This window comes from Vicugna pacos, chromosome 17 (assembly GCF_048564905.1).
Source record: "Vicugna pacos chromosome 17, VicPac4, whole genome shotgun sequence".
In the NCBI taxonomy this organism is placed as follows: Eukaryota; Metazoa; Chordata; class Mammalia; order Artiodactyla; family Camelidae; genus Vicugna; species Vicugna pacos.
This window is the reverse complement of record NC_133003.1, coordinates 49,530,577-49,554,822: the sequence shown is the minus strand read 5'-3', so window position 1 is coordinate 49,554,822 and position 24,246 is coordinate 49,530,577. Positions and strand designations below refer to the sequence as shown.

At 38.5% G+C, this 24,246-nt stretch overlaps 1 protein-coding gene across 3 annotated transcripts in view; it reads right to left on the bottom strand.

Moving 5' to 3' along the window:
* The window catches only part of FANCD2 (FA complementation group D2), a 45,952-nt gene that overhangs the window by 16,705 nt on the left and 5,001 nt on the right, over nt 1–24,246 (bottom strand). For 2 of the 3 annotated variants that reach the window (XM_031686241.2, XM_015241417.3), the window contains exons 7-28: nt 23,447–23,499; nt 21,651–21,729; nt 20,621–20,745; nt 19,416–19,503; nt 18,763–18,867; nt 18,159–18,259; nt 17,686–17,794; nt 17,418–17,453; nt 14,171–14,314; nt 12,546–12,680; nt 11,206–11,337; nt 9,942–10,052; nt 6,705–6,814; nt 5,609–5,669; nt 4,826–4,945; nt 4,310–4,383; nt 3,868–4,011; nt 3,242–3,342; nt 2,699–2,814; nt 1,820–1,928; nt 959–1,069; nt 588–700 (exon numbers count right to left, since the gene is read on the bottom strand). In XM_031686241.2, the coding sequence (XP_031542101.2) occupies nt 588–700; nt 959–1,069; nt 1,820–1,928; nt 2,699–2,814; nt 3,242–3,342; nt 3,868–4,011; nt 4,310–4,383; nt 4,826–4,945; nt 5,609–5,669; nt 6,705–6,814; nt 9,942–10,052; nt 11,206–11,337; nt 12,546–12,680; nt 14,171–14,314; nt 17,418–17,453; nt 17,686–17,794; nt 18,159–18,259; nt 18,763–18,867; nt 19,416–19,503; nt 20,621–20,745; nt 21,651–21,729; nt 23,447–23,499 (2,277 nt within the window). The remainder of the gene's footprint in view (nt 1–587; nt 701–958; nt 1,070–1,819; nt 1,929–2,698; nt 2,815–3,241; nt 3,343–3,867; nt 4,012–4,309; nt 4,384–4,825; nt 4,946–5,608; nt 5,670–6,704; nt 6,815–9,941; nt 10,053–11,205; nt 11,338–12,545; nt 12,681–14,170; nt 14,315–17,417; nt 17,454–17,685; nt 17,795–18,158; nt 18,260–18,762; nt 18,868–19,415; nt 19,504–20,620; nt 20,746–21,650; nt 21,730–23,446; nt 23,500–24,246) is intronic. The other variant, XM_072941831.1, reaches the window with a different exon arrangement.

Genomic DNA, 24,246 nt, shown 5'->3' with positions numbered 1-24,246 from the left:
CACATTTTAAAAATCTACTTCCTTCTACCTAAATATTCCTGAGACAGAGCACATAATATAATATTGGTATGTCTAATATAATTAGACAAATCAAGGCATTACGGTGTGGAACAGAAAACTATGAGCTTAGAGGCCGGAAAAATTTGCCTTCAAATCCTTGCTCAAGTACTTACTAACTGTGTAAACCTGGGCAAGTCACCTACCCTCTCTGGGTCTTAGTTTCCTCATCTATTAAACCTGGATATCAATACTAACCTTGGGTTTTTAGAAAGATCAGACAAGCTATATACAACAAATCCTCAATAAACAGTAGCTAAAAAACAGAAACAACTGGGATCCTTGTGGTTTAGGCAATTTCACAAACACAGGAAACCTGCTCTTTGAGTGGCAGCTACAGGGAAAGGACCTTGTGTTTATTAAGCATCAGAATCTGTACGAAGCATTTCTTGTTATCTCAATTCACTGAGAAGCGGACAACCTGGGAGGGAAAGAGGCTAAAGGAAGTATGTCTACAACTACGTCCATAATAAAGGCCTGTCCATCTCGCCTGGCTGTCACACCTGCACAGACACCCATCACTCCAATACCTTTTCCACCTGGCTCCTGTCAGACGGCGCAGGGTCACACTCCGAATTGTCCTCTTTTGAAGGTGCGTCCGGGGAGGGGATTTTGCTGCCATCTGTTTTTCGCTTCCTTCCTCCTTGTATTTCAAAAAAGAGAAAAGTGACTCAAATAAATCAGTAATCCTGTTTGCTAGATATCACTGCTTTCAGGAAAAACCTGCTGAAGGCTACCAAGAGAGAAGAGGTAATTTTATAACCCTAAATTACAGTTCAATGATAACAATATCAAAGAAAGAGTTCACTGAAATAATCTCTCCAATTACTGATGACTTGATTCATATAATCACTACGTCAATTCAATGTGGCACATGAGGAGACAGAATAAGAACACTCACCTATCTTTCCTTGCATTCTGATTTTTGAGGAAACAGCAGTATTGGTATGAGGTGTTACTTCTAAAGCTTCCAAGTCAAAATTTGCAAGGGGAGGAACATAGTCTGGAGTGACTGAAACGAGAGCAATTAGAAGCTCAATGTGTATCAACCATATACCACCATTATATTTGGAATGTGAATCACCTAATTGCCTAAAAACTAGTTTTCAGAACTACCAAGCACGGCTGACTGCCTGTAAGATGCATTCAAGACATCTGACATTAACCGTTTTGGCATAGTAAAATGGCCGAAGATAACTTACAGGAATATCATACTAATTGACTATGATCAATTAACATAAAACCATTCTAAATAATTATATAAAACATACAAGCACATAATAACCAAAAATAAACTAACTTGCGATCTAAAGATATTAATCACATTTGGTCACAGAGCAGTTTCTTTTACATACAATTATTTAGATGAAAGCCTGAGGGAGGCGCCACGGCTTTCCCCAGAGAATCAAGCTAGCGCTTCAAAACGACAAGTTTTCATAACGGTCAGAAGGTACTGAGGTTTACTCCTGGTTCATAATGATGTTCAGGAAGGCAAAACGCACTGGCAGTTTGACTTCCAAAGAAGCAAAGTAACTTTACAAAAGCCCAGCCAACGATTTACAGCTTTTATTTTCGTAAGCAGCAAAGTCTCCTGGGGATTACAGTGGGAGGAAAACAGCTGTACTTATTTTTAAAAAATTTTGTTGAGCAAACATTTTCTTGTCCCACATGAGTAGCGGGCCACTGAGTCTGGCTTAGCAGCTAAGTCCTCTATCCCCTCACCACTGTCCCGCAGGGCTACCATACAGCGCCCTTCCCTCACCTGCCAGGTGCTTTTCCAGGATTTGCTGCAGCTCAACGATGTTCTTTAACCGGGTGAGCACCTTCGCCTTCACCTCAGGCAACGTCTGCCGACAGAAGGCATTTACAACCTGCAGAAGTACACGCTTGGGTGAAACAAGTCCTGTTCCACTACTTACTGGTTGTGTGACCGTGGCCGAGTCTTCACTATTTCTGAACTTTCATTTCTTCAACTATAAAATGGGAATGCAGTTGTAATGACTGAGTGTGAATGAAGAAATTAGCCCAGCATTTGGCATGTGTGTTGGAGAAATTTTAATGACTTTGAACCCTCTGTACCTGCAATTCCGTATGTGTAAAACAAGAATAATAATACCCGTCCTGCCTACATCCTAATACAGTCGTGAGGATAAGAAAAGATAACTCGAGTGAATAAACTCTCAGGAACAAGACATGTGAGAAACACAGTGCGACACAGGCGTAAGATGTTATCGTCATTTTCATCACACTTCACGATTACTGTGCATTTCTTTAAGCACAAATATATCCTGAAGGAAAAGGGAAACTATCATTCACTTGATCTCATTAAATCCCACCACTAAGAGCATGCCCAGGCAAGGAGGACCAGCACTTTCACAGAGAAGGCGGAGTCATTCCGGGCAGAAGTCGAGTGCTGCGAGAGGGCGTGCTGGTAGGAGAGCATGGGCAACACTAAGTGAATTCTAACTCTCCTGATCTGGCGACATCAGGAGGTACACGTAACTAGGGAAGGGTGGGATATAACCGCTGGAGAAAAACACAGGGGTGAGTGGGCAGTAGGGACTTTCTAAGGAGCCTCGTGGGAACCAAGAAAACAGTTTCCTCTCACGAGGAACAACAGACAGTAAGTAACTCTGCTCACCTCTCGGAACCAGTTGAGAGTAAGAAATATGAGTGAACACATGAATGACCGCTCTTTGATAGACATGGACTGCAGTCTCTCTCCAGGCTCCAGGTCAGTGAGGAATATGGGACAATCTGAAAAAGAGGAAATAAATTTCTAACCACTTTTAGTTCAAGTCAACAGAACCTGGATGCTGTCCCTAGAGCTAGCTCCCTACCTATGTACTTTCCCCTCTAACTAGTATCCAAAGGTCAAGTTTTGATTAGTCTCAACAATACTTCCATATAATGCAGCAGTCAACAAATACAATTTAAAACTCTTGGCAACAATTATAGGGGCAAGAACCAGAAAGCAACATGGAACTACAGTAACAACTGATCTGTTAACATGATGGGACTCTGTATGTACTGTTTTGTCTTTGGAATTCCATTACTACTGCTATACCACTCTGTGAAGTTAGAAAATTCCTTCCCACACACACCATGTACTGGCCTGCCCCTTCTCTAAGTTTACCAAAGACAGATTACCAAGAAGAAAGGATCTGATAACTTCATCCGATACCTAATAAACCATCAATCTCCTCCAAGTTTCCATCATGTTGTCTCTCCACACACAGTCTCAGTAACCGGAAATAGGGAGCCAGGCACAATGGAGAAACCAACCTGGGAAGAAAAAATCCCTTTCTAGACCACGGTTTGAAGACTTATTAGTCCACGTTTATAGGCAGCCCAACCTTATAATTAAGGAGCTTTGCCCAAAATTAATGTTGACTTTTAAGAACATAAGGCAAGGAACTTAATGGATGCTCAGCAAATACATAATGAACTGAACTGAAGGAAGACAGGTGAGTAGAGTGAACGTCCAAGTGTTAGGAGAAAGCGGAGATAAGACAGAAGAGGGGAGGAGAGTGGCAGAGGTAGACAGACACGTTTATGGGAAGGAAAAAGGAACAGAAACAAAAACAGCCTCACAGAATATGTTGGCTGTCATGAGACAATTCAAATCACAATCCCAGGGTCTGAGAAAAAACAAAGAGTCTGCCCCATTCTTGGTAACCCATCCAAATACCACCTGTCTTCGGAGAAATCCTTTTCAAACAAGTTCCCCACAGAGTACAAGAACTGTGGAATTCCCCGTGAACATTCTAAACACCAACAGAGGTTTTAGAGAAGAAAAAGTGTACTGACTTTTGGTCTGATGCCTGCGAAGTCGGGCTACCCCCATCTTTTGCAAAGTCCTGCGAGAACAAGAGTGGCAGGAGGTTGACGGCAATCCCATCACTACTGTAGTCTTCCAGTCCGTAGAGAGCTTTCACGGGAAATGGGCAGTCACTGTGGAGAGAACCCAGGATCCGATGCCCCAACTCAAGGGTATGCAAGTCTACAGGTGAAACCACTAAAACGAACCAATGTCCCCTATTATGAGGAGAAGTGAGAAAGAGAAGAAATACCAAATGGGGAACCTTTTAGCAATTCTGGAGCTGGGGTGCCACGGGGTTGGGGCTGGGAGGAAAGAAGCTGTGGGAGTGGTTTAGACCTGACTGAGGTCAAGGACATCCTGAGGTTCGGACCAGCTACGGACATAACTTCTTCACCAGCACCACCATGACAGGGGGCGAGCAGTGCTTACCCTTCTGGAACAACACAGCTGTCCACCACAAAGGCATCCTGGAACTCATGAAAGATGGTCTGCCCAACCCATTCCTTCAGGAAGCAAAAAAACAAACAAGGCCGTGTAGCCCAGGTGCACGCGCTAGAGCCCTAAACAAGCTGTTAACCTTTTTAAGCCCCCGTTTCCTCATTTCTAAAAAGAAAATAACAGGGACACATATTTCATTGTCCTGACGTGGAAAAGATGTAACACATGAAAAATGCTTAAGACAGTGCCTGGCATTCAACAGATGGTGGCTTTCAACTTCATTAGCACCGCTCCATCACCACCATCCTAACCGTCACTGCTGTCATTAGGGGAAGGAGGCCTCCGAGGAGAGGCCTGGGGCAGAGCGAGGCGGACAGCCTTCCCAGTCAGAATGCAGGAGAGCTTACAAGGCCATCTCTTGCTTTTTGCAGCACAGCAGAGAGAGGGGTTTGAAGAATGTGTGGGCGCTCATGCTTCATCGCTTTAAGAAAAGACACTTGGCCTTACCAGGGCTTTTGGAGCCAGCTTTTCTTCCTGGATTAGGTTGGCAAACTCATCATAATAAACTGCAGAGGCCTGAGGAGACTGCTTACTGCACGAATGAACCAACTGCAGCAAGGAGGTCACCTGGAGCAGCCACAGAGAAAGGACGGCTCAGCCCGCGGGCTGCCCATGCTTCCTGAACACCATTCACCCCAATCAGCAGTAAGTTTTCCCTTTCCAACTGCACTGGCAAAGTTCTTATCACCCCCCCTCACCTGAGGTTTTCCTAAGCCTCCTGACCAATCCGTCTCTTTCTGATCTCATCTCTTTTCCAAGCCATCAGACACACGAGCCAGGTTAATTTTTCTAAAGCAAAGCTTGGATTTTGCCATATTTATGTTCAGAAACCCTTAAGGACTACCTCTGTGTAAAAAATTAAATCAAAATGTCTTGATCCATGTTCAGAGCCCTGTTTTCTATCTCCCAACTAGCTCTATCTCCAACTTCCTGATTATACACCTACTTGGCCCTATGCTCCAGTCAATCTGCTAGTCCTCCACCACGGCCCACTGTTTCTACTCTCTAGGAATTTACAGATTAATCAGGGAGATTAGACAGATACAAAACTAAATACAACCCAAGCTAGTGGATTCTAAAGGCCAAAACAGCGGTACAAATTACAAAAGGTATGAGTTCAGGAAAACTTATTTTGAAAAAAAAGAAGCACTCTTCCTAATAAGGTGACAGTGACCAGAAGCAACTCCTCAGTTACTTAAAAACATATCCAACTACACAACAAGAACTCACCTGTGTGCACTGTTCATCGCTCAGGTCTCCTCTCCCTGGGGTCAAACTGAAAAATCTGCTTCTAAAAACAGATTATTTTACCTTCACTTTTGTAGTATTTTGCAACAACTGCCAATAAATTTAAGAAACTTGCCTTCCCTGGGATGGGAGTGGAGATAAAGTGCACAAGAGCACGGAAGAGTATTTATTTAGGCCATACAGAATGCAGATTAGAGTAAACAATGGTGACCTTAGATGTTCTCAGGGAACGCTAAATAAGTAATAACCGTAAGAGCAAGCACTGGGCATTGTTCTAAATATACAATGCTCTCAACAACTCTGTGAAGTAAATACTACTAATATCTTTATTTCACAGATTTGAGAATACAAAGGCACTGATAGGTAAAGTAACTTACCCAAGATCATTTAGCTAATAAATAATGGAGCCAGGATTTGACCCCAGACAAGTAGTCTGGCTCCAGAGAATGAATTTTTAACCAGTGTACTATGCAGCCTGTACGGATTACTAATGCTGATTCTACAGATGTTTTCTGAGATCCCAGGAATTCATGACAAATCATTTCCAAAGAGTCTGAACTAAATTTCAATGTCATTTCACAAGGGTAACAATTTATCAAGCCCCAAATCTGATGTTTCTTTTAGATATAATTGTGGCATCAAAGCACAAGGGGGGAAAATTCACAGAGAGACTCAATTTGCATCAAACATGATGTTCCAGACAGGAATAACACAGCAATGGAGAAACCTGTATTGTCTAGTGTCTAAGACTAGAGCAGATGCAGAAAAATGCATCCCAGGAGGATTAGGGTTCCCCTTTTCTGGAGACATTTCTAGAACACTATTTCTTGGCAATGTCTAGTTTTAAACCATCAGAATGTATTGACTACAACCGTAATTCTGTAAAAACTATATGTTGTATATACATAAGTCAAGATTAGAAGGAACATGGAAAAGTGGCAACAAACATACGCCCACTTCTCTTATTATGGTTTCCACGTATATATAGTGATGTCTACACAACGTAACACTTTACTTTGTAAGGCAACAGCTAGATTAACTGACCTTAAGCCACAGAAGTCACAATTTCCATGCATACCTGTCTGTCGCCATGATGCCAGCCATGGTGACAGCGCCAATAATACCAATGAGTTTGTACTTGAATATGGTGCTAGAGAGCTGTTTTCGTATCACCAGATGCAGGTCATCCTGCAAGGAAACAACGATAGAAAAAGATGAAGATGTTGGAATGGTACAGCAAAAGAGCCTATGGATATTAGAGCCAAAAACCTTAGAACAGTAAGAGTTCTATCATTTACTAACTGTGGTCTTTGGTAAGTCATATCACCTCTGTGAGTCTCATTTTTTTTTTTAATCTGTAAAATGGGAAAGGTTTTGTAAATATCAGAGACAAATTACAAAAAATTCCAAGAACACTGGGATGTGGTAGACATTCAGTAATAACAACCATTATTGTTACTGTTGTGATAGTTGCTTGATATGCATATGTGAATTATCATAATGTTGTTGGCTAATCAGCTAAAATAATCAAATAGAAAATAGTACTTAGAGATAAGTTTAACATGGAGGCAAAAACTACATTTAATGTACTACATGTACGTTAAAAACTACAAAACCACTGCTGAAAGAAAGAAGACCTAAATACATGGAAAGACATCCCATGTTCATTAACTGGAAGACTTAACATTAAGATGATCATACCACTCAAAGTGATTATGTACATTCAGTGTAATCCTTATTAAAATTCTAACAGCAGTTTTTGTAGAAAAAGAAAAGCCCATACTAAAATTCATGTGGAATTTCAAGAGACCCCAAACAGTCAAAACAATCTTGAAAAAGAACAAATTTGGAGGTCTCACTCTTCCCGATTTTGAAATAACACTGTGCTACCAGCATAAGGACACACATTTAGACCAACAGGATAGAGCCAAGAAATAAACCCTCATATATATGGTCAACTGATTTTCCACAAAGGTGCCAAGACTCTTCAATGGAGAAAGGACAGTCATTCCAACAAAGGTGCTGGCAAAAAACTGGATACCCCCACACACAAATATGAAGTTGAACCCTTACCTAACATCATATATAAAAATTAACTCAATGTCAATTAATGACTTAAATTTAAGAGCTAAAACTAGAAAGCTCTGAAAACATATGGGAAATTTTTCATAACTTTGGATTTGGCAATGGCTTTTTTAATTTGTAATTTTTTTAAAGTACGACAACCAAAGCACCAGAAACAAAAGAAAAAAAAAGATAAATTAGACTTCATCAAAATTGTACCAAAGGACACTATCAAGCATGAAAAGACAATCCACAGAATGAGAGAAAATGTGTGCAAATCACGTATCTGGTAAGAGATTAATATCCAGAGTATATAAAGTCTTATAAATTAACAAAAAAATTCCATTAAAAAATGAGCAAAGGTCTTGAATAGACATTTTTCTGAAGAAGATACACAAGGACCAATAAGCACATGAGAAGATGTTCAACATCATTAGTTATCAGGGAAATGCAAATCGAAACCAGTGAGTACACACAGTAGGATGGTTAAACTTAAAACATGGAAAGTAAGTATTGGCAAAGATGTGGAAAAACTGGAGCCCTCTATTCATAGGAATGTAAAATGGTGCAGCCACTGTGGAAAAGTTTGGTGGTTCCTCAAAAATGTTAAACACAGAATCATCATGTCACCCAGCAATTCCACTCCTAAGTATATACCCAAGAGAGCTGAAGATAGGGACTCAGATCCTTGTGCATCCATGTTCACAGCAGCACTATTCACAAAAGCCAAAAGGTGGGGAAAAAAGTCAGTATCCATCAATGGATGAACGGATGACTTTTGGTCTAGACATACAATAGAACATTATTCAGCCATAAAAAGGAATAAAGCTCTGATATACCCTACAACATGGATGAACTGTGAACACATGCTAACTGTAGTAAGCCAGACAAACGTTGTATGACTCTACCTAAATGAAGTACCTAGAAGAGGCAAATTCACAGACAGAAAGTAGATTAGAGGTTATCGAGGTGTAGATAAAGGGAAATGGGGAATTACTGCTTAATGGGTACATTATTTCTGTTTGGGATGATGAAAAACTTCTGGAAATGGATAGGGGCAATGGTGCACAACATTGTAAATGTACTTAGTCCCACTGAGCTGTACATTTAAAAGCGGTTAATAGTACAATTTATGTTACGTATATTTTACCACAACTAAAAAATAAAAGGAGGTAGTTCTATTATTACTGATGTAACAAATCTTAACGTAAGAAATCTTCAAAATATGCTGCTAAATGAAAAAAGCAAGATGTAGAACAAAAGAGCAAGGTGTGGAATATGGGTATACAGGCAAATTCAAATTTGTTAACACTCAGAACATCTCAGAAAGCTACAAGCTAGTTAACAGTGATTGCCATCAGAGAACCAGATGCCTAGAGGACTGAGAGGCAGGGAACTTATTTTTCACTACCTTTGCATACCTTGTGAATTTTGTACCATGTGTGTGTATTTACCAAGACCCCCTTTTTTTTTAGTTTAAAAAAAAAAAGTGCTGGTTGTTCAAAGTCACAGTCCAGCAAGGATTGCTGCCACAAGGTGGCACTACAGATACCAAAGAGCTGAGTTAAGATTCCAACCTAACCTAATTTAATCCCTTCGCCTGGCTTTTTCAGTGATGTCCACAACCGAGAGTAGGCCCAAGCGGAGCTCACATTAGATGGAGACGTTCCTCAGGGAACATGAGAATTGTCTGCATCCCCACAGCATGCAGTACAGAACCTGAATGACTTTTCTCCCTCAGTTTCATAATTAGCTGAATACAGACCCATTTTCACCATAACAGACTAAGCTCCTTGAGGACAGAACGTCTAATATACCTACCATCTCAGGGCCTGACACACAGGAGGCACTTTGTGTTTGCCATAAGAAAAGAATAAATAAGGCAAAGCAGGGGTATGGGATTAAGAGGTACAAACTATCAGGTATGAAATAACTACAAGGATATAGTGCACAACACAGGGAATACAGCCAATGTTTCATGAAAGTTATGAACGGAGTATAACCTTTAAAAATCGTGAATTACCATGTTTACACCTGTAACTTATATAATATTGCGCATCAACTATGCTTCAATTAAAAAAACGATAAAAAAATAGTGTCCCTGCTTGGAAAAAAAAGAAAAGAATAAACAAATACTAGGACTACAGCTACATATTCAAATTTCTCCTGCTACATAGGCTGCAGTAATTGTGTTCAGCAAATTTCAACTAAAGAAGTTTATAAGATTCTTTCTCAAGACACAGCCTCTTACCTGGATGTGATTGTTGGCTTCATGCTGTTTGCTAAATGCCAGTATGCTGAGAGTATAGAAGAGTTTTCGTATTTGCTGAGGCAACATATTATCCAGATAATCTAGAATACCCTGGTAGAAAAAAATGCCAATCATGACGTTAGTAACTAACATTTTTTTCCCCTTAAATAAAGAAACTAAAATCCTCATAAGAGGCACACATATAGACAGCCAGGAAACCAGGAAACCTCGAGTTTTCTAAACTAGGCTCAGAGCCCAAAGGGCTAACATTCTGCTTAGTCATCCCAACCTACCTCCTAGCTCTCCATATTCTTTTCCACACTTCCCTTTTGCCTAGTGAAAACAGTATTCTGCCAAAAGTTGTATCTCTGATCTTATTTCTCAGCTTCTACTCCATCAAAAATTACTTATTAATTGTCTACAGATGTAGGAGGAGTCACAAGGGAACTAGTTACATTTTGACTTTGGGCAAAACTGCAGTTTTCTCATCCCTAATTATGGGGGTAACGTAGTTATCTTTCAAAGCCCAGGTGTGATTATGTCAAACCCCTACTAAAACCTGTAACAGCTCCCTACCATCCATGATGTAAAGCTGAAACTCTTTAGCATGGTATTTAAGATCCTTCACAATCTGGCCCTGCCCTGTGTCTTCCCAGCCTCACCTCCGACCGCCTCTTACCATGCATCCTGCTCCCCAGCCACGCTAATCTACTAGTCTTCCCTCAGGCGCACCACGGACATGGGTGCCAATCTGCTTCTGTTCAAACTGTACTCTACCTAGATGTACTTCCCTTGCTTTTTCTTATTAGATCATTCCCACCCTTCAGGAATCACTCAAATATTATCTCATCTTTGAAGACTTGTCCAGTTTCCTAGACCAAATTAATTATTCCTGCTCTGGTGTATCTAGCGCTTTATTAGAGAATTCATCATGCTGCACTTACAGTGACTTACTTATATGTCTCACTTTCTATCATCAAAGGCAAAGACTGAGTTTTATATCCACAGCACCTAGAATACAGCCTGGCACATAGTTAGGTATAAAGAAGTATTCACTGAATGAACCAATACGCAGGTAGATGAGTTATTTTTTCCATTATTTTCCCATCACCTCACCTCCATCCCACCCCCTCCTACCAATTATATAGTGCTCAATCTCTAGAGTACAAAATAAACTGCTGCTAACTAGTAGACATCAGGTATCTCACAGGTATGTGCAAGAAAGAAAAATAATTCAGCATATATCAAGGGTAGGACTAGATACCTTCACAAAGACAGCATTCAGTCTCATAGCAGATGGGTTCAGAACTACCAACTCTAGGAGGACATCCAACGCAGTATCAACCTCGGCTTCGTTCCCACTGCAGATATGGGTCACCAGGGCACCAATCACTTCCTAAGTGGAGAAGAGTCAGTAGGACAGTGTAAAGCAAAAACACGGTACGGCCATCTAAAAGAAGTTCTGGCCTGAAGCCATTCCAATCTCAACTTGGTTAAAATGCCAATCTACTCTATTCCATTGTCTAAATCCATTAACTAGTCCATTAACGTTAGTCTCAGGAGGCTTAGGATTCTGCCACCACTTAAACAACACTACCATCCAGTCTTAATTTATTTTCCCATAATTTACCAGTGAGCGCTATCTAAGCCCTCTTGATTTTGCTCCTTGGTGTAGTCTTTCTCCTTCTTTTTCTCATATTGGTTAAATATTATCCGTTAAGGTGTGATTGTGCTTAATCTACTGAATTTATTGAAAAGGTGGCACTCAAGGAGCTAAAGATTTTAAAGGTTTTTATAAGTTAGATTTGTATGTTTCAAACAAACATGGGTCATGACAGTGTCTCTAAGACATTAAGATGGTTCCCAAAAAGTCTTAGCTGTCACTCTCCCTTTCACACTGCTCCTCACCGAGTCACGTGGTCCTCAGTGCAGCAGCTATCTCATGCCAGCGCAATCTACTGCTCTGATTTAAATTTTAAAAATTTTGTCCTCATTTTTAAAAGTTCCATTCAAATGTGCTTTAATGTTGCTAATAAAGAGAGAGCATTTATAACCAATACAAAATAAGACCCTTTGTTTTCATAATTACTTTCTGCAAGTACAGCCCTCCATCTCTGGATATGTGCTACTAAATTGGAGGTCTCACGTTCACGGGAATGAGGAATCATTCTGAGTTTCTCTCAGGTATTTCTCCTTCATTTCTTTTCCACCACTCTCTTCTAGAAGACAACTCCAGGATCGATTGGCAGTTGACTCTTGGCAGCTCAGTGGTAAAGCTGCCATTCCTGTACTGTGAAAACTGCACCATAACCTCAGCCCTTTAAGCCAACAATTATTTGAAGTAGACTGGAGCTGGACCTTCATTTTAGACACAGAGAATTTTACAGCTCAAAACACAAGAGTTAGACCCTCCAGTCCAGTCTCTTCGTTTTACTGACACTAGGACTAGAACGAAGTTTTCCCAACTCCCAGGTCAGAATTCTTTTTCCTTCAATGCCTTCCAACCAACAAGAAATAAACATCAGGTCATATGTAAGTCACTTGGGACTGCATTTCTTTCCTTTTCCCTATTTCCTCCTTTCCAAAATAAGTATTTCAACATACCTGCTGGCAGTAAGTGTCAAAAAACTTAAATGCATATTTGTACAGGAGACTGCCAAACAAAATTATGCTTTGGTGTGAGGAGTGCAACAAAGTCTGAGCCAGCGACAAAATGGATGGACAAACATCCTTAAGAACCTTGAGGGAAGAGGAGACAGAAATGAATCTGTGGGAGAAACTGAGTTATCACAGCACCTGGAGTTGCTACTGCTAACCCTTTTAAGATGCCAGAGTCCTCACCAATTCTCATTTTAACTGGAGGAAACTTAATCTTTGTTTTACTGAGAATAATCATCATTCTGAGTTTCTCTCAGGATCAGTGGGATTCAATATATGAGTAAGAATTGACCTTGAAGATCAAAGAAGTTAATTACATGCCTGATAGCTTGTAATCTGTTCCTATCTGCCCAATTTGGAACTAGAATCCAGATCTTCTAAACCCCAATTTCCTCACTTAATCATACTGCCTCCCTGGGGATACACTGGGCCTGCTCTGCCTTGGCTGTGATTTGACAGCAGTCTATAAGGTTCAATACTAATTAAATTGATTTCTTTTAAAGAACACCAAGAGGCGAACTGATCATGTCCTACCAGGAGGCAACAGATGGACATTAATGGAACCAGAGTAAAGAACCAATTATTAAGTCCAGTTTCTTTACTGATATCACAATTTTTAAAAATCTTAAATTAAGCACTGAAACGGGTATAATGCTTTACTGAGGACAATGCAATAAAAAATTATACATGGTTTCTGCCCTACGCAAAATTATAGTCCAAAACACAAATCATGGCCAAAAAAAAAGCACAGAAAGGACTGAAAAATAAAACAATACAAACTTTAAATCCATTCCTAAATAGAACAACTATATATTCTCATTAGTTCCTAAGCCACGTCCCAAACCACTTGTTTACCCAGTTTTCTAAGAAGGTATACACTGCTAGTATCGTGAATATTCACGTGGAAAACACCATTCTTAGCTTATAAAGTTCCCATTTGAATGGTTTACATTTCAACAGGAATGATCATCTCACAGTGCTAAATGGCTACATAGTGATAGTTCAACAGATGCATAATTATGTCTCTACCAGCATTCCTCTGATCCTGTTATGCTCAGGGCTTTTACAAACTACTTCAAACAGGATACAGAAGGCAAGTTTGTCAAAGCTGCAGATCACAGATTGCTAGAGAAAATGATTAATATAAAATTAAGATTCAAAAGTCTCAAAGGCTTGAACAACGGGCAGAAACAAGTAAGATGAAATTTTATATGGGAGCTATAAAGCTTCCCATGTTAGGTTAAAAATCAAGTTACATAAGAAACTAGAAGACCTGAATGACAACATTTAGTATAAGAAAGAATTTGGGGTTTGAATCTAGCAAGTTCAACATAACCAATTTTGTGACTTTTTTGTTAGAGATGAAAACCACACTTAGTTTGGCTTTATTAAATCATAATGTGTCACTCAAGGTAAGTAATAATTCTGCTATGTTCTGGAGTATACAGAGCTCTCTGTCACAGATCAACACCTGGCAAAGGTGCTGCTGTCATGATTCTCACACAGGGTAGAAAAGGCTAAAAAGAACTCTCTTTAACCTTCAGACTAATGCTTGATTCTCTGACACTTACCAAGTAATGAATACAGAAAGTGCCCTGCAGCAGCTGTTCCTGAAAGCAGCCTGACCGAATCTTACTTCTTAGCACCCTCTCAACGTACTTCTTTGTCTGAGCGTTGGTGCTGTAGATGATGAACAGCACTGCCAGGTCAAAAGTCTGTTGTCAACAAATATGCAACAACAGGAAAACAGTTTAATAAATCAGTACATTGACTACAACAAAACAGCAGCTCTCAACTTTTTCCCATTAAAACAAAGAACACTCATTTTGCACAACTTACTTCCATGGGAGTACCTACATTTTTATAAAACCCAGAAATACTTTTCAGAGAAATAAAGTACCATAACTAATTACCACTGCTATCTTTTAAGAAAATAATGGAATACAAGCAAAAGGGGTATTACAGAAATAACTTTGACTATCATATTTATTAAGGAAAAAGATTAAAATCACACAGCAATTTCAGTCTATATTTTCTTTTTCTTCTTTTTTAACATTTCTTATTGATTTATAATCATTTTACAATGTTGTGTCAAATTCCAGTGTAGAGCACAATTTTCAGTTATACATGAACATATATTTATTCATTATATTTTCATTATTATAGAAAAATTACTTAGTGAAAAGTTGGATTGTAAATGTCGGTCAATGTAAATTATGGTTACTTTCAGAATATTGTACAGCCATTAAAAATGAGGGAGGCTATATTTTTTGATAAAGACATTCATGACATGTTGTGAAGTTAAAAAGCAAGCTGCAATAATCACAGTAAAATTCTATTTTTGCAAAAACAATATGCATGTACACATATGTGTAAGCAGAAGAGTGAGCATGCCTGTACTTGCACACACATACAACTTGTATATGAACAGGAAGAAATCTGAAAGAATGATTACAACTGAAGAGTGGCACAGAGAGTGGACAGAAACTTTTTTTTTTGGAGATTAATATTTTATTCCATTGCAATTAGTATGGGAAATCACATGAAAACTTTAACACATTTTCAGATTACTTGGGGGACTTCTCCCCAGTTAGCTTGTATTACCTATGTTAAAAAAGGAGGGGGGGTTAAAAGTCAAGGACAAAAAAGAAAAAAGAAGTAACTGGAACTCATACAACTCAACAGCACAACAAACAAATAATCTAATTAAAAAACAGGCAGAGAATCTCAATAGATGTTTTTCCAGAAAAGACGTACAGATAGCCAACCTACATGAAAACATGTTCAACATCAGTAATCATCAGGGAAATACAAATCAAAACCACAGTGACCTTTCATTGCCCACCTGTTAGAATGGCTATCATCAAAAAGACAAAAAATAACAAGTGTTGGCAAGGATGTAGAGAAAAGGGAACCCCCGGGCATTGTTGGTGGGAATGTAAACTGCTGCAATCACTATGGAAAAAGGATGGACATTCCTCAAGAGGTTGAAAACAGAACACAAGATCCAGCAATTCCGTTTCTGCCTTTTCATCTGAAGAAAAGAAAAACACTAATATCTGCACCTTCATATTCATTAGAAGATTATTTATAATAGTCAAGACATGGAAACAACCCAACTTGTCCACTGATGGATGACTGGATAAAGAAAACGTGATACCCACACACAAGAATATTTATTATTCAGTCATAAAAAGAACAAAATCTTGCTTTTTGCAGTACCATGGATGAAACTTGAGGGCATTATGCAAAGTGAAACAGGTCACACAAAGACAAATATCATATGATCTCAATTATATGTGGAATCCAAGACACAAAACAAACAAAAATGAGCTCACAGATACAGAGAACAGGTTAGTGGTTGCCAGAGGTGGGGGCAGGGTGTGGGTGAAATGGGTAAAAGGGGTCAAAAGGTACAGATTTCCAGTTATAAAATAAATAAGTTATGGGGATGTAACATACAGCATGGTGAATGTAGTTAATAATATACTGTACTGCACATCTGAAAGTTGCTAAGAGAGTAGATCTTAAAAGTTCTCATTGGGAGGGGGTACAGCTCAGTGGCAGACTGTGTGCTTAGCATGCACAAGGTCCTGGGTTCAATCCCCACTACCACTATTAAAATAAATATGTAAATAAATAAACCTAATTACCTCCCTCCTAACTAAAAAGTTCTCATCACAATGTATAGTGATAGACATTAACTAGACTTACTGCAATACTTAACTGCATTTTGCAATATATACAAATATAAACTTATACTACACACTTGAAACTAATATGCTACACAGAATTACAACTCAACCAAAAAAAGACATTGAAAAAAGATATTTTAACAAAGGTTAGATATTCTAATAAAAGCAAAAACAACAAATTACTTGGGCCATCCCTTCACTGAAGGCCCCACTCATTTAGACACCAAAATTGAGATTCATTACAGCAAAACAGAACACAGCTATTCAAAATGACAATAAAGACAATGCAGAAGCATGTAAAATGTTTATGATACAATGTCAAAAGAAAAAAATCAATACAAAATTATACAATGATTAGAAATCTGTAAAAATAGCTATGCAGGAGGCCAAGGGTTATGCAGAAATAAAAACGGCTATCTTAGGGTATTTTGATTCTCCGCCCTCACGACCACAAAAAATTACTAAGTTCTTCATTGTTTTATTCAATATCACAAAATCTTTTAAAATAGTCATCCAACAACTGAATAATCAAACTAGCAAAACCCCACAAAACAAAACAGATTCCAATTAAAGAAAATTCTTAAAGGGAACTGATCAGTACACAAAAACCTCAATCATCTGGCTTCTTGACTGAAGAAAGTATTTTGAGAGTTAAGTCAGACTCCACACCATCACCTTGACGGTAAATGAACTGATTCACTCTGGTCAAGCAAAATAAAATAAAGCATGAAATGCCATTATCTTGACAATTCCATGTGCTGGGAGGAAGGACAACCAGACAGAAAAGGGACCTGACTACCTGACTCATGACCCAGGTGCCTCTAGTATTCACCTCCTCAAAGGAGGGGACTTGGCTTCTTTGACCACAATTCACTATGCTTGTTTGGAATGTTAAGTTTCCCCTCATGGATGTTTTATTTTATTTTATTGCCAGAATAAAGACCATCTGGCAAGTCACCCCTTCAGATTATCTTCCTTAGGCAGCTAATGTTTATTAGAGCAGATACAAAAGGCACAGAAGGGATGACTGGAGGGAGCGGAGAAAGAAAGCAGGAAGGAGAACCAGCCAACATCCCTAATTTTACGTCTGCAATACTTAAGATTTATAGTACATGAACATTACCTTGTGTTCAGATGCGGAGGCAGTGCTTTCAATTGCCTGGAAAAACAAGGGTCACAGAAATATTACAATATATAAGAACACCTTTCACCTTATTCAGCATGCTCTGCTCTTATGTAAGAACTACTCTACCCATCTGGCAACCATCATCTATTATTTTTACTTGACTGACTTTTAAGATTTTGATTTCAATCTACCTCTACTTACACATCTGTTAATGACTGCCACCCACTTCCTCCCCAATGTTCAAACTTTCAAAGACCATACTCACCCTAATCCAGGCTTCTGGAATAACTCTCTCATATCTAACAGCTGACTTTATCACATCAAAGAGGAGAGTAACACAGTCCTTGTCACTGTTTTCTTGAATTCCTGAAGAACTACAAGCAGGAGAGGGGGGGAAAATCATCCTTTCACTTACCAGAGAGGAACCTGTAAAATCTGGGCTCCTATTTACTAGCCATGTGCCTTAAAACAAGTCACAGCTTCATGTGTGAAATGGGTAATAAACTGGTACTGCAGTCTGGGATTGATCTGAACAGCCAAAGGAACGAATGCGCGCGCACATGCACACAAACATATAAACGTGATCTGAAAGCTGTATACTAGTACGTCATTGTAATATTACTACCATTATTGATAGTTCTAAGTATTAAGATATTCTGTCCTGGCTTCAGGATAAATGTCAGAAAACTTTCCTTGTCTATGTGAGAAAAAAGGTAGTAACTGTCCATGACTTTATACCTTGTTTGGCCTTTATTTTTCAACTTGCTTTGAGAAGCCTGAAACAATGAAGGCAAAATACAATGCTGCAGATCCAACTCCTCCCGAAGCTCAGCAACTACCTAAGGCAAATAAATATTAGCTATGTGTTCTGCTCACTCATATAGGACAGGCACAATCCATTCTCTAAACAGGAGAACCGTAACAATCTCCTGAAAGACTGAGGAAGAAGAATTACTAACTGTACTGCTACACAAGGCATTTTTGAAGGGAGTTGATGAAGATAGCTACTGCAAACAGAGCACATCATGTCCTTTAAGAGTCCAGAATTCCTCGAGGCCTTACACTAAAAGAGCAAACATAACCTGTAGCGGCTAACACAGAACAACAAATCTGGCTAATAGCGCCATTCTCTCCCCTGAATACTATCTGGATTAATCAGCATTATCAGTTTCAGGACAGGGAAGAGCAGCTGGAACTATCAATTTAAATAATCTATCCTGATTTATCTTCCTCTAGGTTAGTCTTGTTTTTATTCCCGAGTTTCACCAGGGCATCACTGCTATTCTCTGTTCTCTCCAGGATCCAGTATGCTATCAGTGTTTGTTGGGAAGTAGTGAGGTACCTCAAATGCATCCACAATTGTTATAGAATGAAGAATGAACTTGACTATCACAGGTAAATCATCCAATGTGACAGATGACAGCTTACTCATCACCAACTGGCGGACCTAAACATAAAAAGCATCCCTGAAAACCTTACATATTTTCATGTCAATACCTCAATCTAATACTGACTTGTTAGGTAAAATTAGAAAAATTACTTCTCCCACTCTTTTTTCTCATTTATAATTTCAGAAGAAAAACACTTCATTTTTCTTTTTCCAAATTACAAGCTTTCAATTGTTAATGCTACAGGTTCTTCAAAACAGGTGATTAGTGTGCAAGAGTTATTATCTTACATTTTGGAGCACTAATTTTCCACTAGCTAGAGGAATGTACAAAAAATTGGGTATTTCTATGGGGAACAGTTTTGTAAATATGTAGGCAATATAGAAGATTTCCATAAAGACTTACTGCTTAAAAACAGAGCAGCAAATCTATCATAGTATGGCACATGAAATGCATTAAAAAGGAAAAAAGAGAGCAAATGTCATTCAGCATTCTTTCAAAATGAAATTCTCATTATACACCATTGGTCCAAGGCAATGACTGATTGACATTGGTTCTGGGAGGTGAGAAAGTTGGCTTTGTTTCTGGACAGCAGAATCCTCCCTACCTTAGTCAGCAGCTTTGGGTCAAGCTGGAGGCTGGAAAGAACATCCAGGATTGGGACAGTGAGCAGAGTATTCTCTGTTAGAAGGTCACTATAAATAGTGGAAAAAGAAAAGTTGTGCAACTTTTAACAGAGCTGGGCAGATAATGACTTGGGAAAAATCACTCAAAGTATGAGAAGAGAGAATATATTCAGCTTCCATTGAATTTCGACTTAAAGTATGTTTCATTAAAAACTAATTAGAAAATACACACTCATTACGAAAAATTCAAACAACAAACACAGCAAAAACAAGCAGCCTTGCCTCATCGTCCCCACCACCCAGTCTGGTATGTAACCCCCCTTCTGAGTTTGGTATGACACTTTCCTGAGGAAAGGCAAAAGCAAACCTACAACAATCACAATGAATGCGATCAGCATGACAGACGTATGTGCAGGGTGCTACCAGGGCACAGAGCAGAGAGGGACAAGGATGGATCTAAGAGAAAGTTATACCAAAGGATGAGCTGGAATTAAGGAGGCAAAGTGGGTGGTACAGTGCTATACAGAAACAGCATCCTGCCCAAAAGCATAAAGGTGAGAAATCACTGGACATTTTTAGAGATAGTTTTACAGACAATTATAGGAAAGGAAGTATCACAAATTGAATGCTTTAATTACTTCAAGGATAAATAGACATTTGCAGTAGAACAGAAACAAAGTTATATAGGGATTCTGTTCTCCCTTTCTTAATTACTGCCCTATCAATTAGTATTTTTCATGTAGTGTTAGACAGCAACATGTCTCAGCAAGGGATCTAATGCAGCAATGTGCATCAGAATGAATCACTGAGGGACGAGAGAATGTCAATGTTTAATAAGCTCCACAAATGATTTGGATGTGCAGTTATGACTGAGGACCCCTTGGGTGGAAGGAATGCTAACAAAACAAAGGAATCATGTTTACGTCTCCGTAGACCAAATTTATATACCTAATCCTAAGTCAGATTTTGTATTCACAACAGATATGCCATTTAAAAGAAGCATATGGGTCTACTCAAATATATGCACTATGAGAAAAGCAAGTTAAATCACATTCCCTACTCATAGAAGGTAGAGGTCATTCTATTATACGTAAGAAGGAACACACTGCTACTACTCTTCTCATACGCAGTGGTAAGACTCCCAGAGTGGAGCCTTGCTCAAGATGGGAATAGGGTGTTTACCCACATGAGTTCTTCCCCCACTTCAGCATTCTGGGAATCCCCGAGGATCTCAGGTAGGCTGGTGACGAAGTCATGCTGTAGGTCCAATGGTGCTATACTGATCAGCTGCATGATCTTGGTGGTGAGATCCTGCAGAGAGGCGAAACTATCAGAATTGTAGCACAGCACCCAGAATACAGAAAGACTTCTTACTCATGAGATGTAAAGCTGGATTTACTTTGTGTACAGTATGACAATTACACACACATTCCAGTTCAAAACCTAAAATCAGAGGTAAATGACCCAGAGATTTTCACACGAGATGATACAGAGAAAAAGAAAAGGTAAGGTAGATGGCATATTATCTGATAGTTCTGTTACATACTTTATTTCATTTAATCTTCACAACTCTATGGAGTTTGTGTGACAATTCCCATTTTTAAAATGTAGGGATGTATGTTGTTCAAGGATACATAAGTGGCAAACCCAAAATTTCAGCCCAGATGGGCCTCTAAAACTCATGTCCTTCCAAATAAAGATTTAGCCTTAGGATGTCTAACAAAAATCAGTAGAATGATTGCAAGAACTCTGAAAAGAAATGAGCCTCAAGTACTAGGCTCAAAACAGATTCAACTTTACCAAGGTGGGTAACAACAAACCACATAATTGCCAAAAAAAGTTTCCTCAATATGTAATCAAATTAACACATTTGTAGTGAAATAAGATGGCTTGGGATTTCAATGCTTGTGAGAAATAAAACATAATAATCCCTGCACTTTGAAAAACTAATGAATTCCTTCCAAATATTTAATTTATTTAACAAAAATCACATCTGGTCATCATAATTAGATACATTCCCTTTTTGGGGCAAGAAATTTAAAGGGTGAAATACCCATGATTCTCAAATTATGAAAGCTAAAAAAGCTAATGGATAGAAAAATATGATTTTTGGGGGTTTAGAAAGGAAAAAACCCTGCAAATTCCCAAAGTTTGGTTTCTAAGTGTGGGAAACACACTCTCTAAATCCAAGAGACAGAAAAAGGTCCAAAGCCTACCTTACTGTCCACAACTCTATCTAGCCATTTCAGTTGATTGATGATGAGTCGAGGCATGTTGATTCCATCACTGTTCACCCTGAAATGTTAGGATGAGAAATCAGGGACTTCGCCTTTCTGACTTACACAGCAGCAAGCACTAACTGCATAGAACATTTCAGCCACTAATTAACATGTACTGAACACTTACTATGCATTGCACACTGTGCTAGACACACAGGTGATACAAAACAAAATGAGACATCTACTTATATATGTTGAGAAAGATGTCTGGAAGAAGACCTACTAAACTGCTAACAGTGGCTACATCTGGGGAGGGTTTAAAGAAGGGGAAGAAAGGTCTGGAAGAAAGGTTAAAATATAAAAACAAATAAAAAAAAATAAGGGCAATAAACTAACAAATTGAGTAAAACAAATTATCTTAAGAAGGTAAAAACGAATTACATCAATGTGGTAAGTACTGACAAACACAAGTACCTTTTACTGCTATGGAAACACCAAAGGTCAGATTAGATTAAGTTTGTGAAAGTACTGAAAACTATTTACGAATAAAGAAAAGTTGTCTCAGTTAGCATTATTTCCTTCCAAAGGACAGTCTCTGCCTTCTTTTCAGCCTCCTATGTGTTCCTCCTCCTGACAGCTTTGTTTACTACAGTCAAATTTAACAGCTAAAAAAGACTTAGCCAGGACACAGAACATCTAGTGCAAGCCATTCAGGCAAAGCATGAATTTTTAGAGATAAATCTTCAAGTTTACCATTATTACATACAAGACCCTGAAAAAACATGCATTAAAAAGGAGAAATTAAAAACGACCTAAATCCTTTAATCCAGAGATGTCCACCACTGACATGCATATATATGTATCTATGTAAATGTGTGCATAGGTATCTTTTTCAAACAAAATATTAGGCTGAACTGTAAATACTGATTTATAATCTGACTTTTAAAAAAATTAATGTGCAGTACTAAATAGTTCTCTTTATAATTTTGAATGTCCACGTGATGTTCCATTGTGTGGATATACCTAATTCATCTAACCAATCTACAGTTGAATATCTCAGTTTACAATTTTTTGTTATTTTAAAGAGAACTATCTCATTCATTTCTATTTTCATTCACAGTTCTTACCTTAGGACAAATTAGGAGACACAACTGAACATTAAAGGGTATGCAAAAATCTAAGGTTTTGATACATGTAGGCCCCTGCCCTTCAGTGACTGAGCTGATTTACATGTTCACCAGTTATGTACGAGTCCGGCTGTTTATTACACTCAAAAAGGGAGACTCTGAAAAAAATGTATTTATTGCTTGAAACTTTTGTCCTTGATTATTAATAAACTCGAGCGTTTCAAAAAAGCTTGATGCCCTTCTATTTCTTCTCTGTGACTTGTCTATCCATGACCTTTATCTACTTTTCTATTAGGCTGTTCGTTTTCTTAGTTGTTTCAGTTATTTTAGTAAATTAAAAAAAATGGTAGCACACATGCACTATAAAATTGAAAAGGTAAAGAACAGTATTTAGAGAGTATCTGAGTCCAGCCAATTGGCTTCCGTCCTTGGACACTATTACCACCATTACCAGTTTATTGTGTATCCTTCTAGGAATACATAGTCATATAAACAGATGAAATTTCCAAGAAAGACACCCTAGTAAAACTTAAGAAGTCACTTAAGAATATGGCATCATGATAAATATGACCCTCAGAGAAATCAATGGTGCTTCAGAGTAACCTTTTCAGAGGCAAACTTAAGTAGGCCACGGCGCTTTGAGCATTCCAGAGTAACTCCACTTACTTTTCAAATAGAAATTCTGGCAACTTTTCAAATAAGGTTTTGATAATGGCAGGCTAAAAAAGAAGACATAGGGAGTTAGGAGATGGTCTCAAAATACACAACAAAATGTATAGCTAGCCGTAATTCTCTCCAACAAGAGTTCTTGGAGGAAAAACCATGCTGTAACTGAAATCCTCATAATAAGAATGTCCACATGAATGCTGTCTATACTTTGAATATAAGCTGTAGGAATACAAAGACTTATCAATAAGTTACCTTCTGAAAAATTGCAAAATGACTATCAAGGCAATACTAAAATAACTAGATAAAAAAATGTTAAATAAGATGACAACTGTTAACCTATGAAATGCAGACTTTAACAGGTTATCAAACAGTTTGCAAGAAAAGATTTTTCTTCAGAGGAACAAGAGGGTTCTTAAAGTTAAGCTAACTAAATTATACTCAAGATTTCTAATGAAAAGGAAAAGATAAGAGCGTGGAAGATTAACAATGGGAGAAAAGAAAAGAGGAAAAATGGAGGAGGGGGTGGGAGGGAGACTTTTCACTGTTTATACATTTTTATAATTTGAGATGTTTAAAACATCTCAATGTACTGTCTACTCGATAAATTAAAAGAGAGAGAAAAGCAGGAAAGGGCAAAATCTAGTTAATTAGCAAATAAAAAGCTGAGTGGGAGATGATGCAGATGTGAATATGGCAGAGATACACGAGGTACTCAGGGCACACAGGATCAAGCTCTACAACAAAACAGGAACCAGAGGCTGAGGGAACAAACGAGAATCACAGATGTATGGGCCACT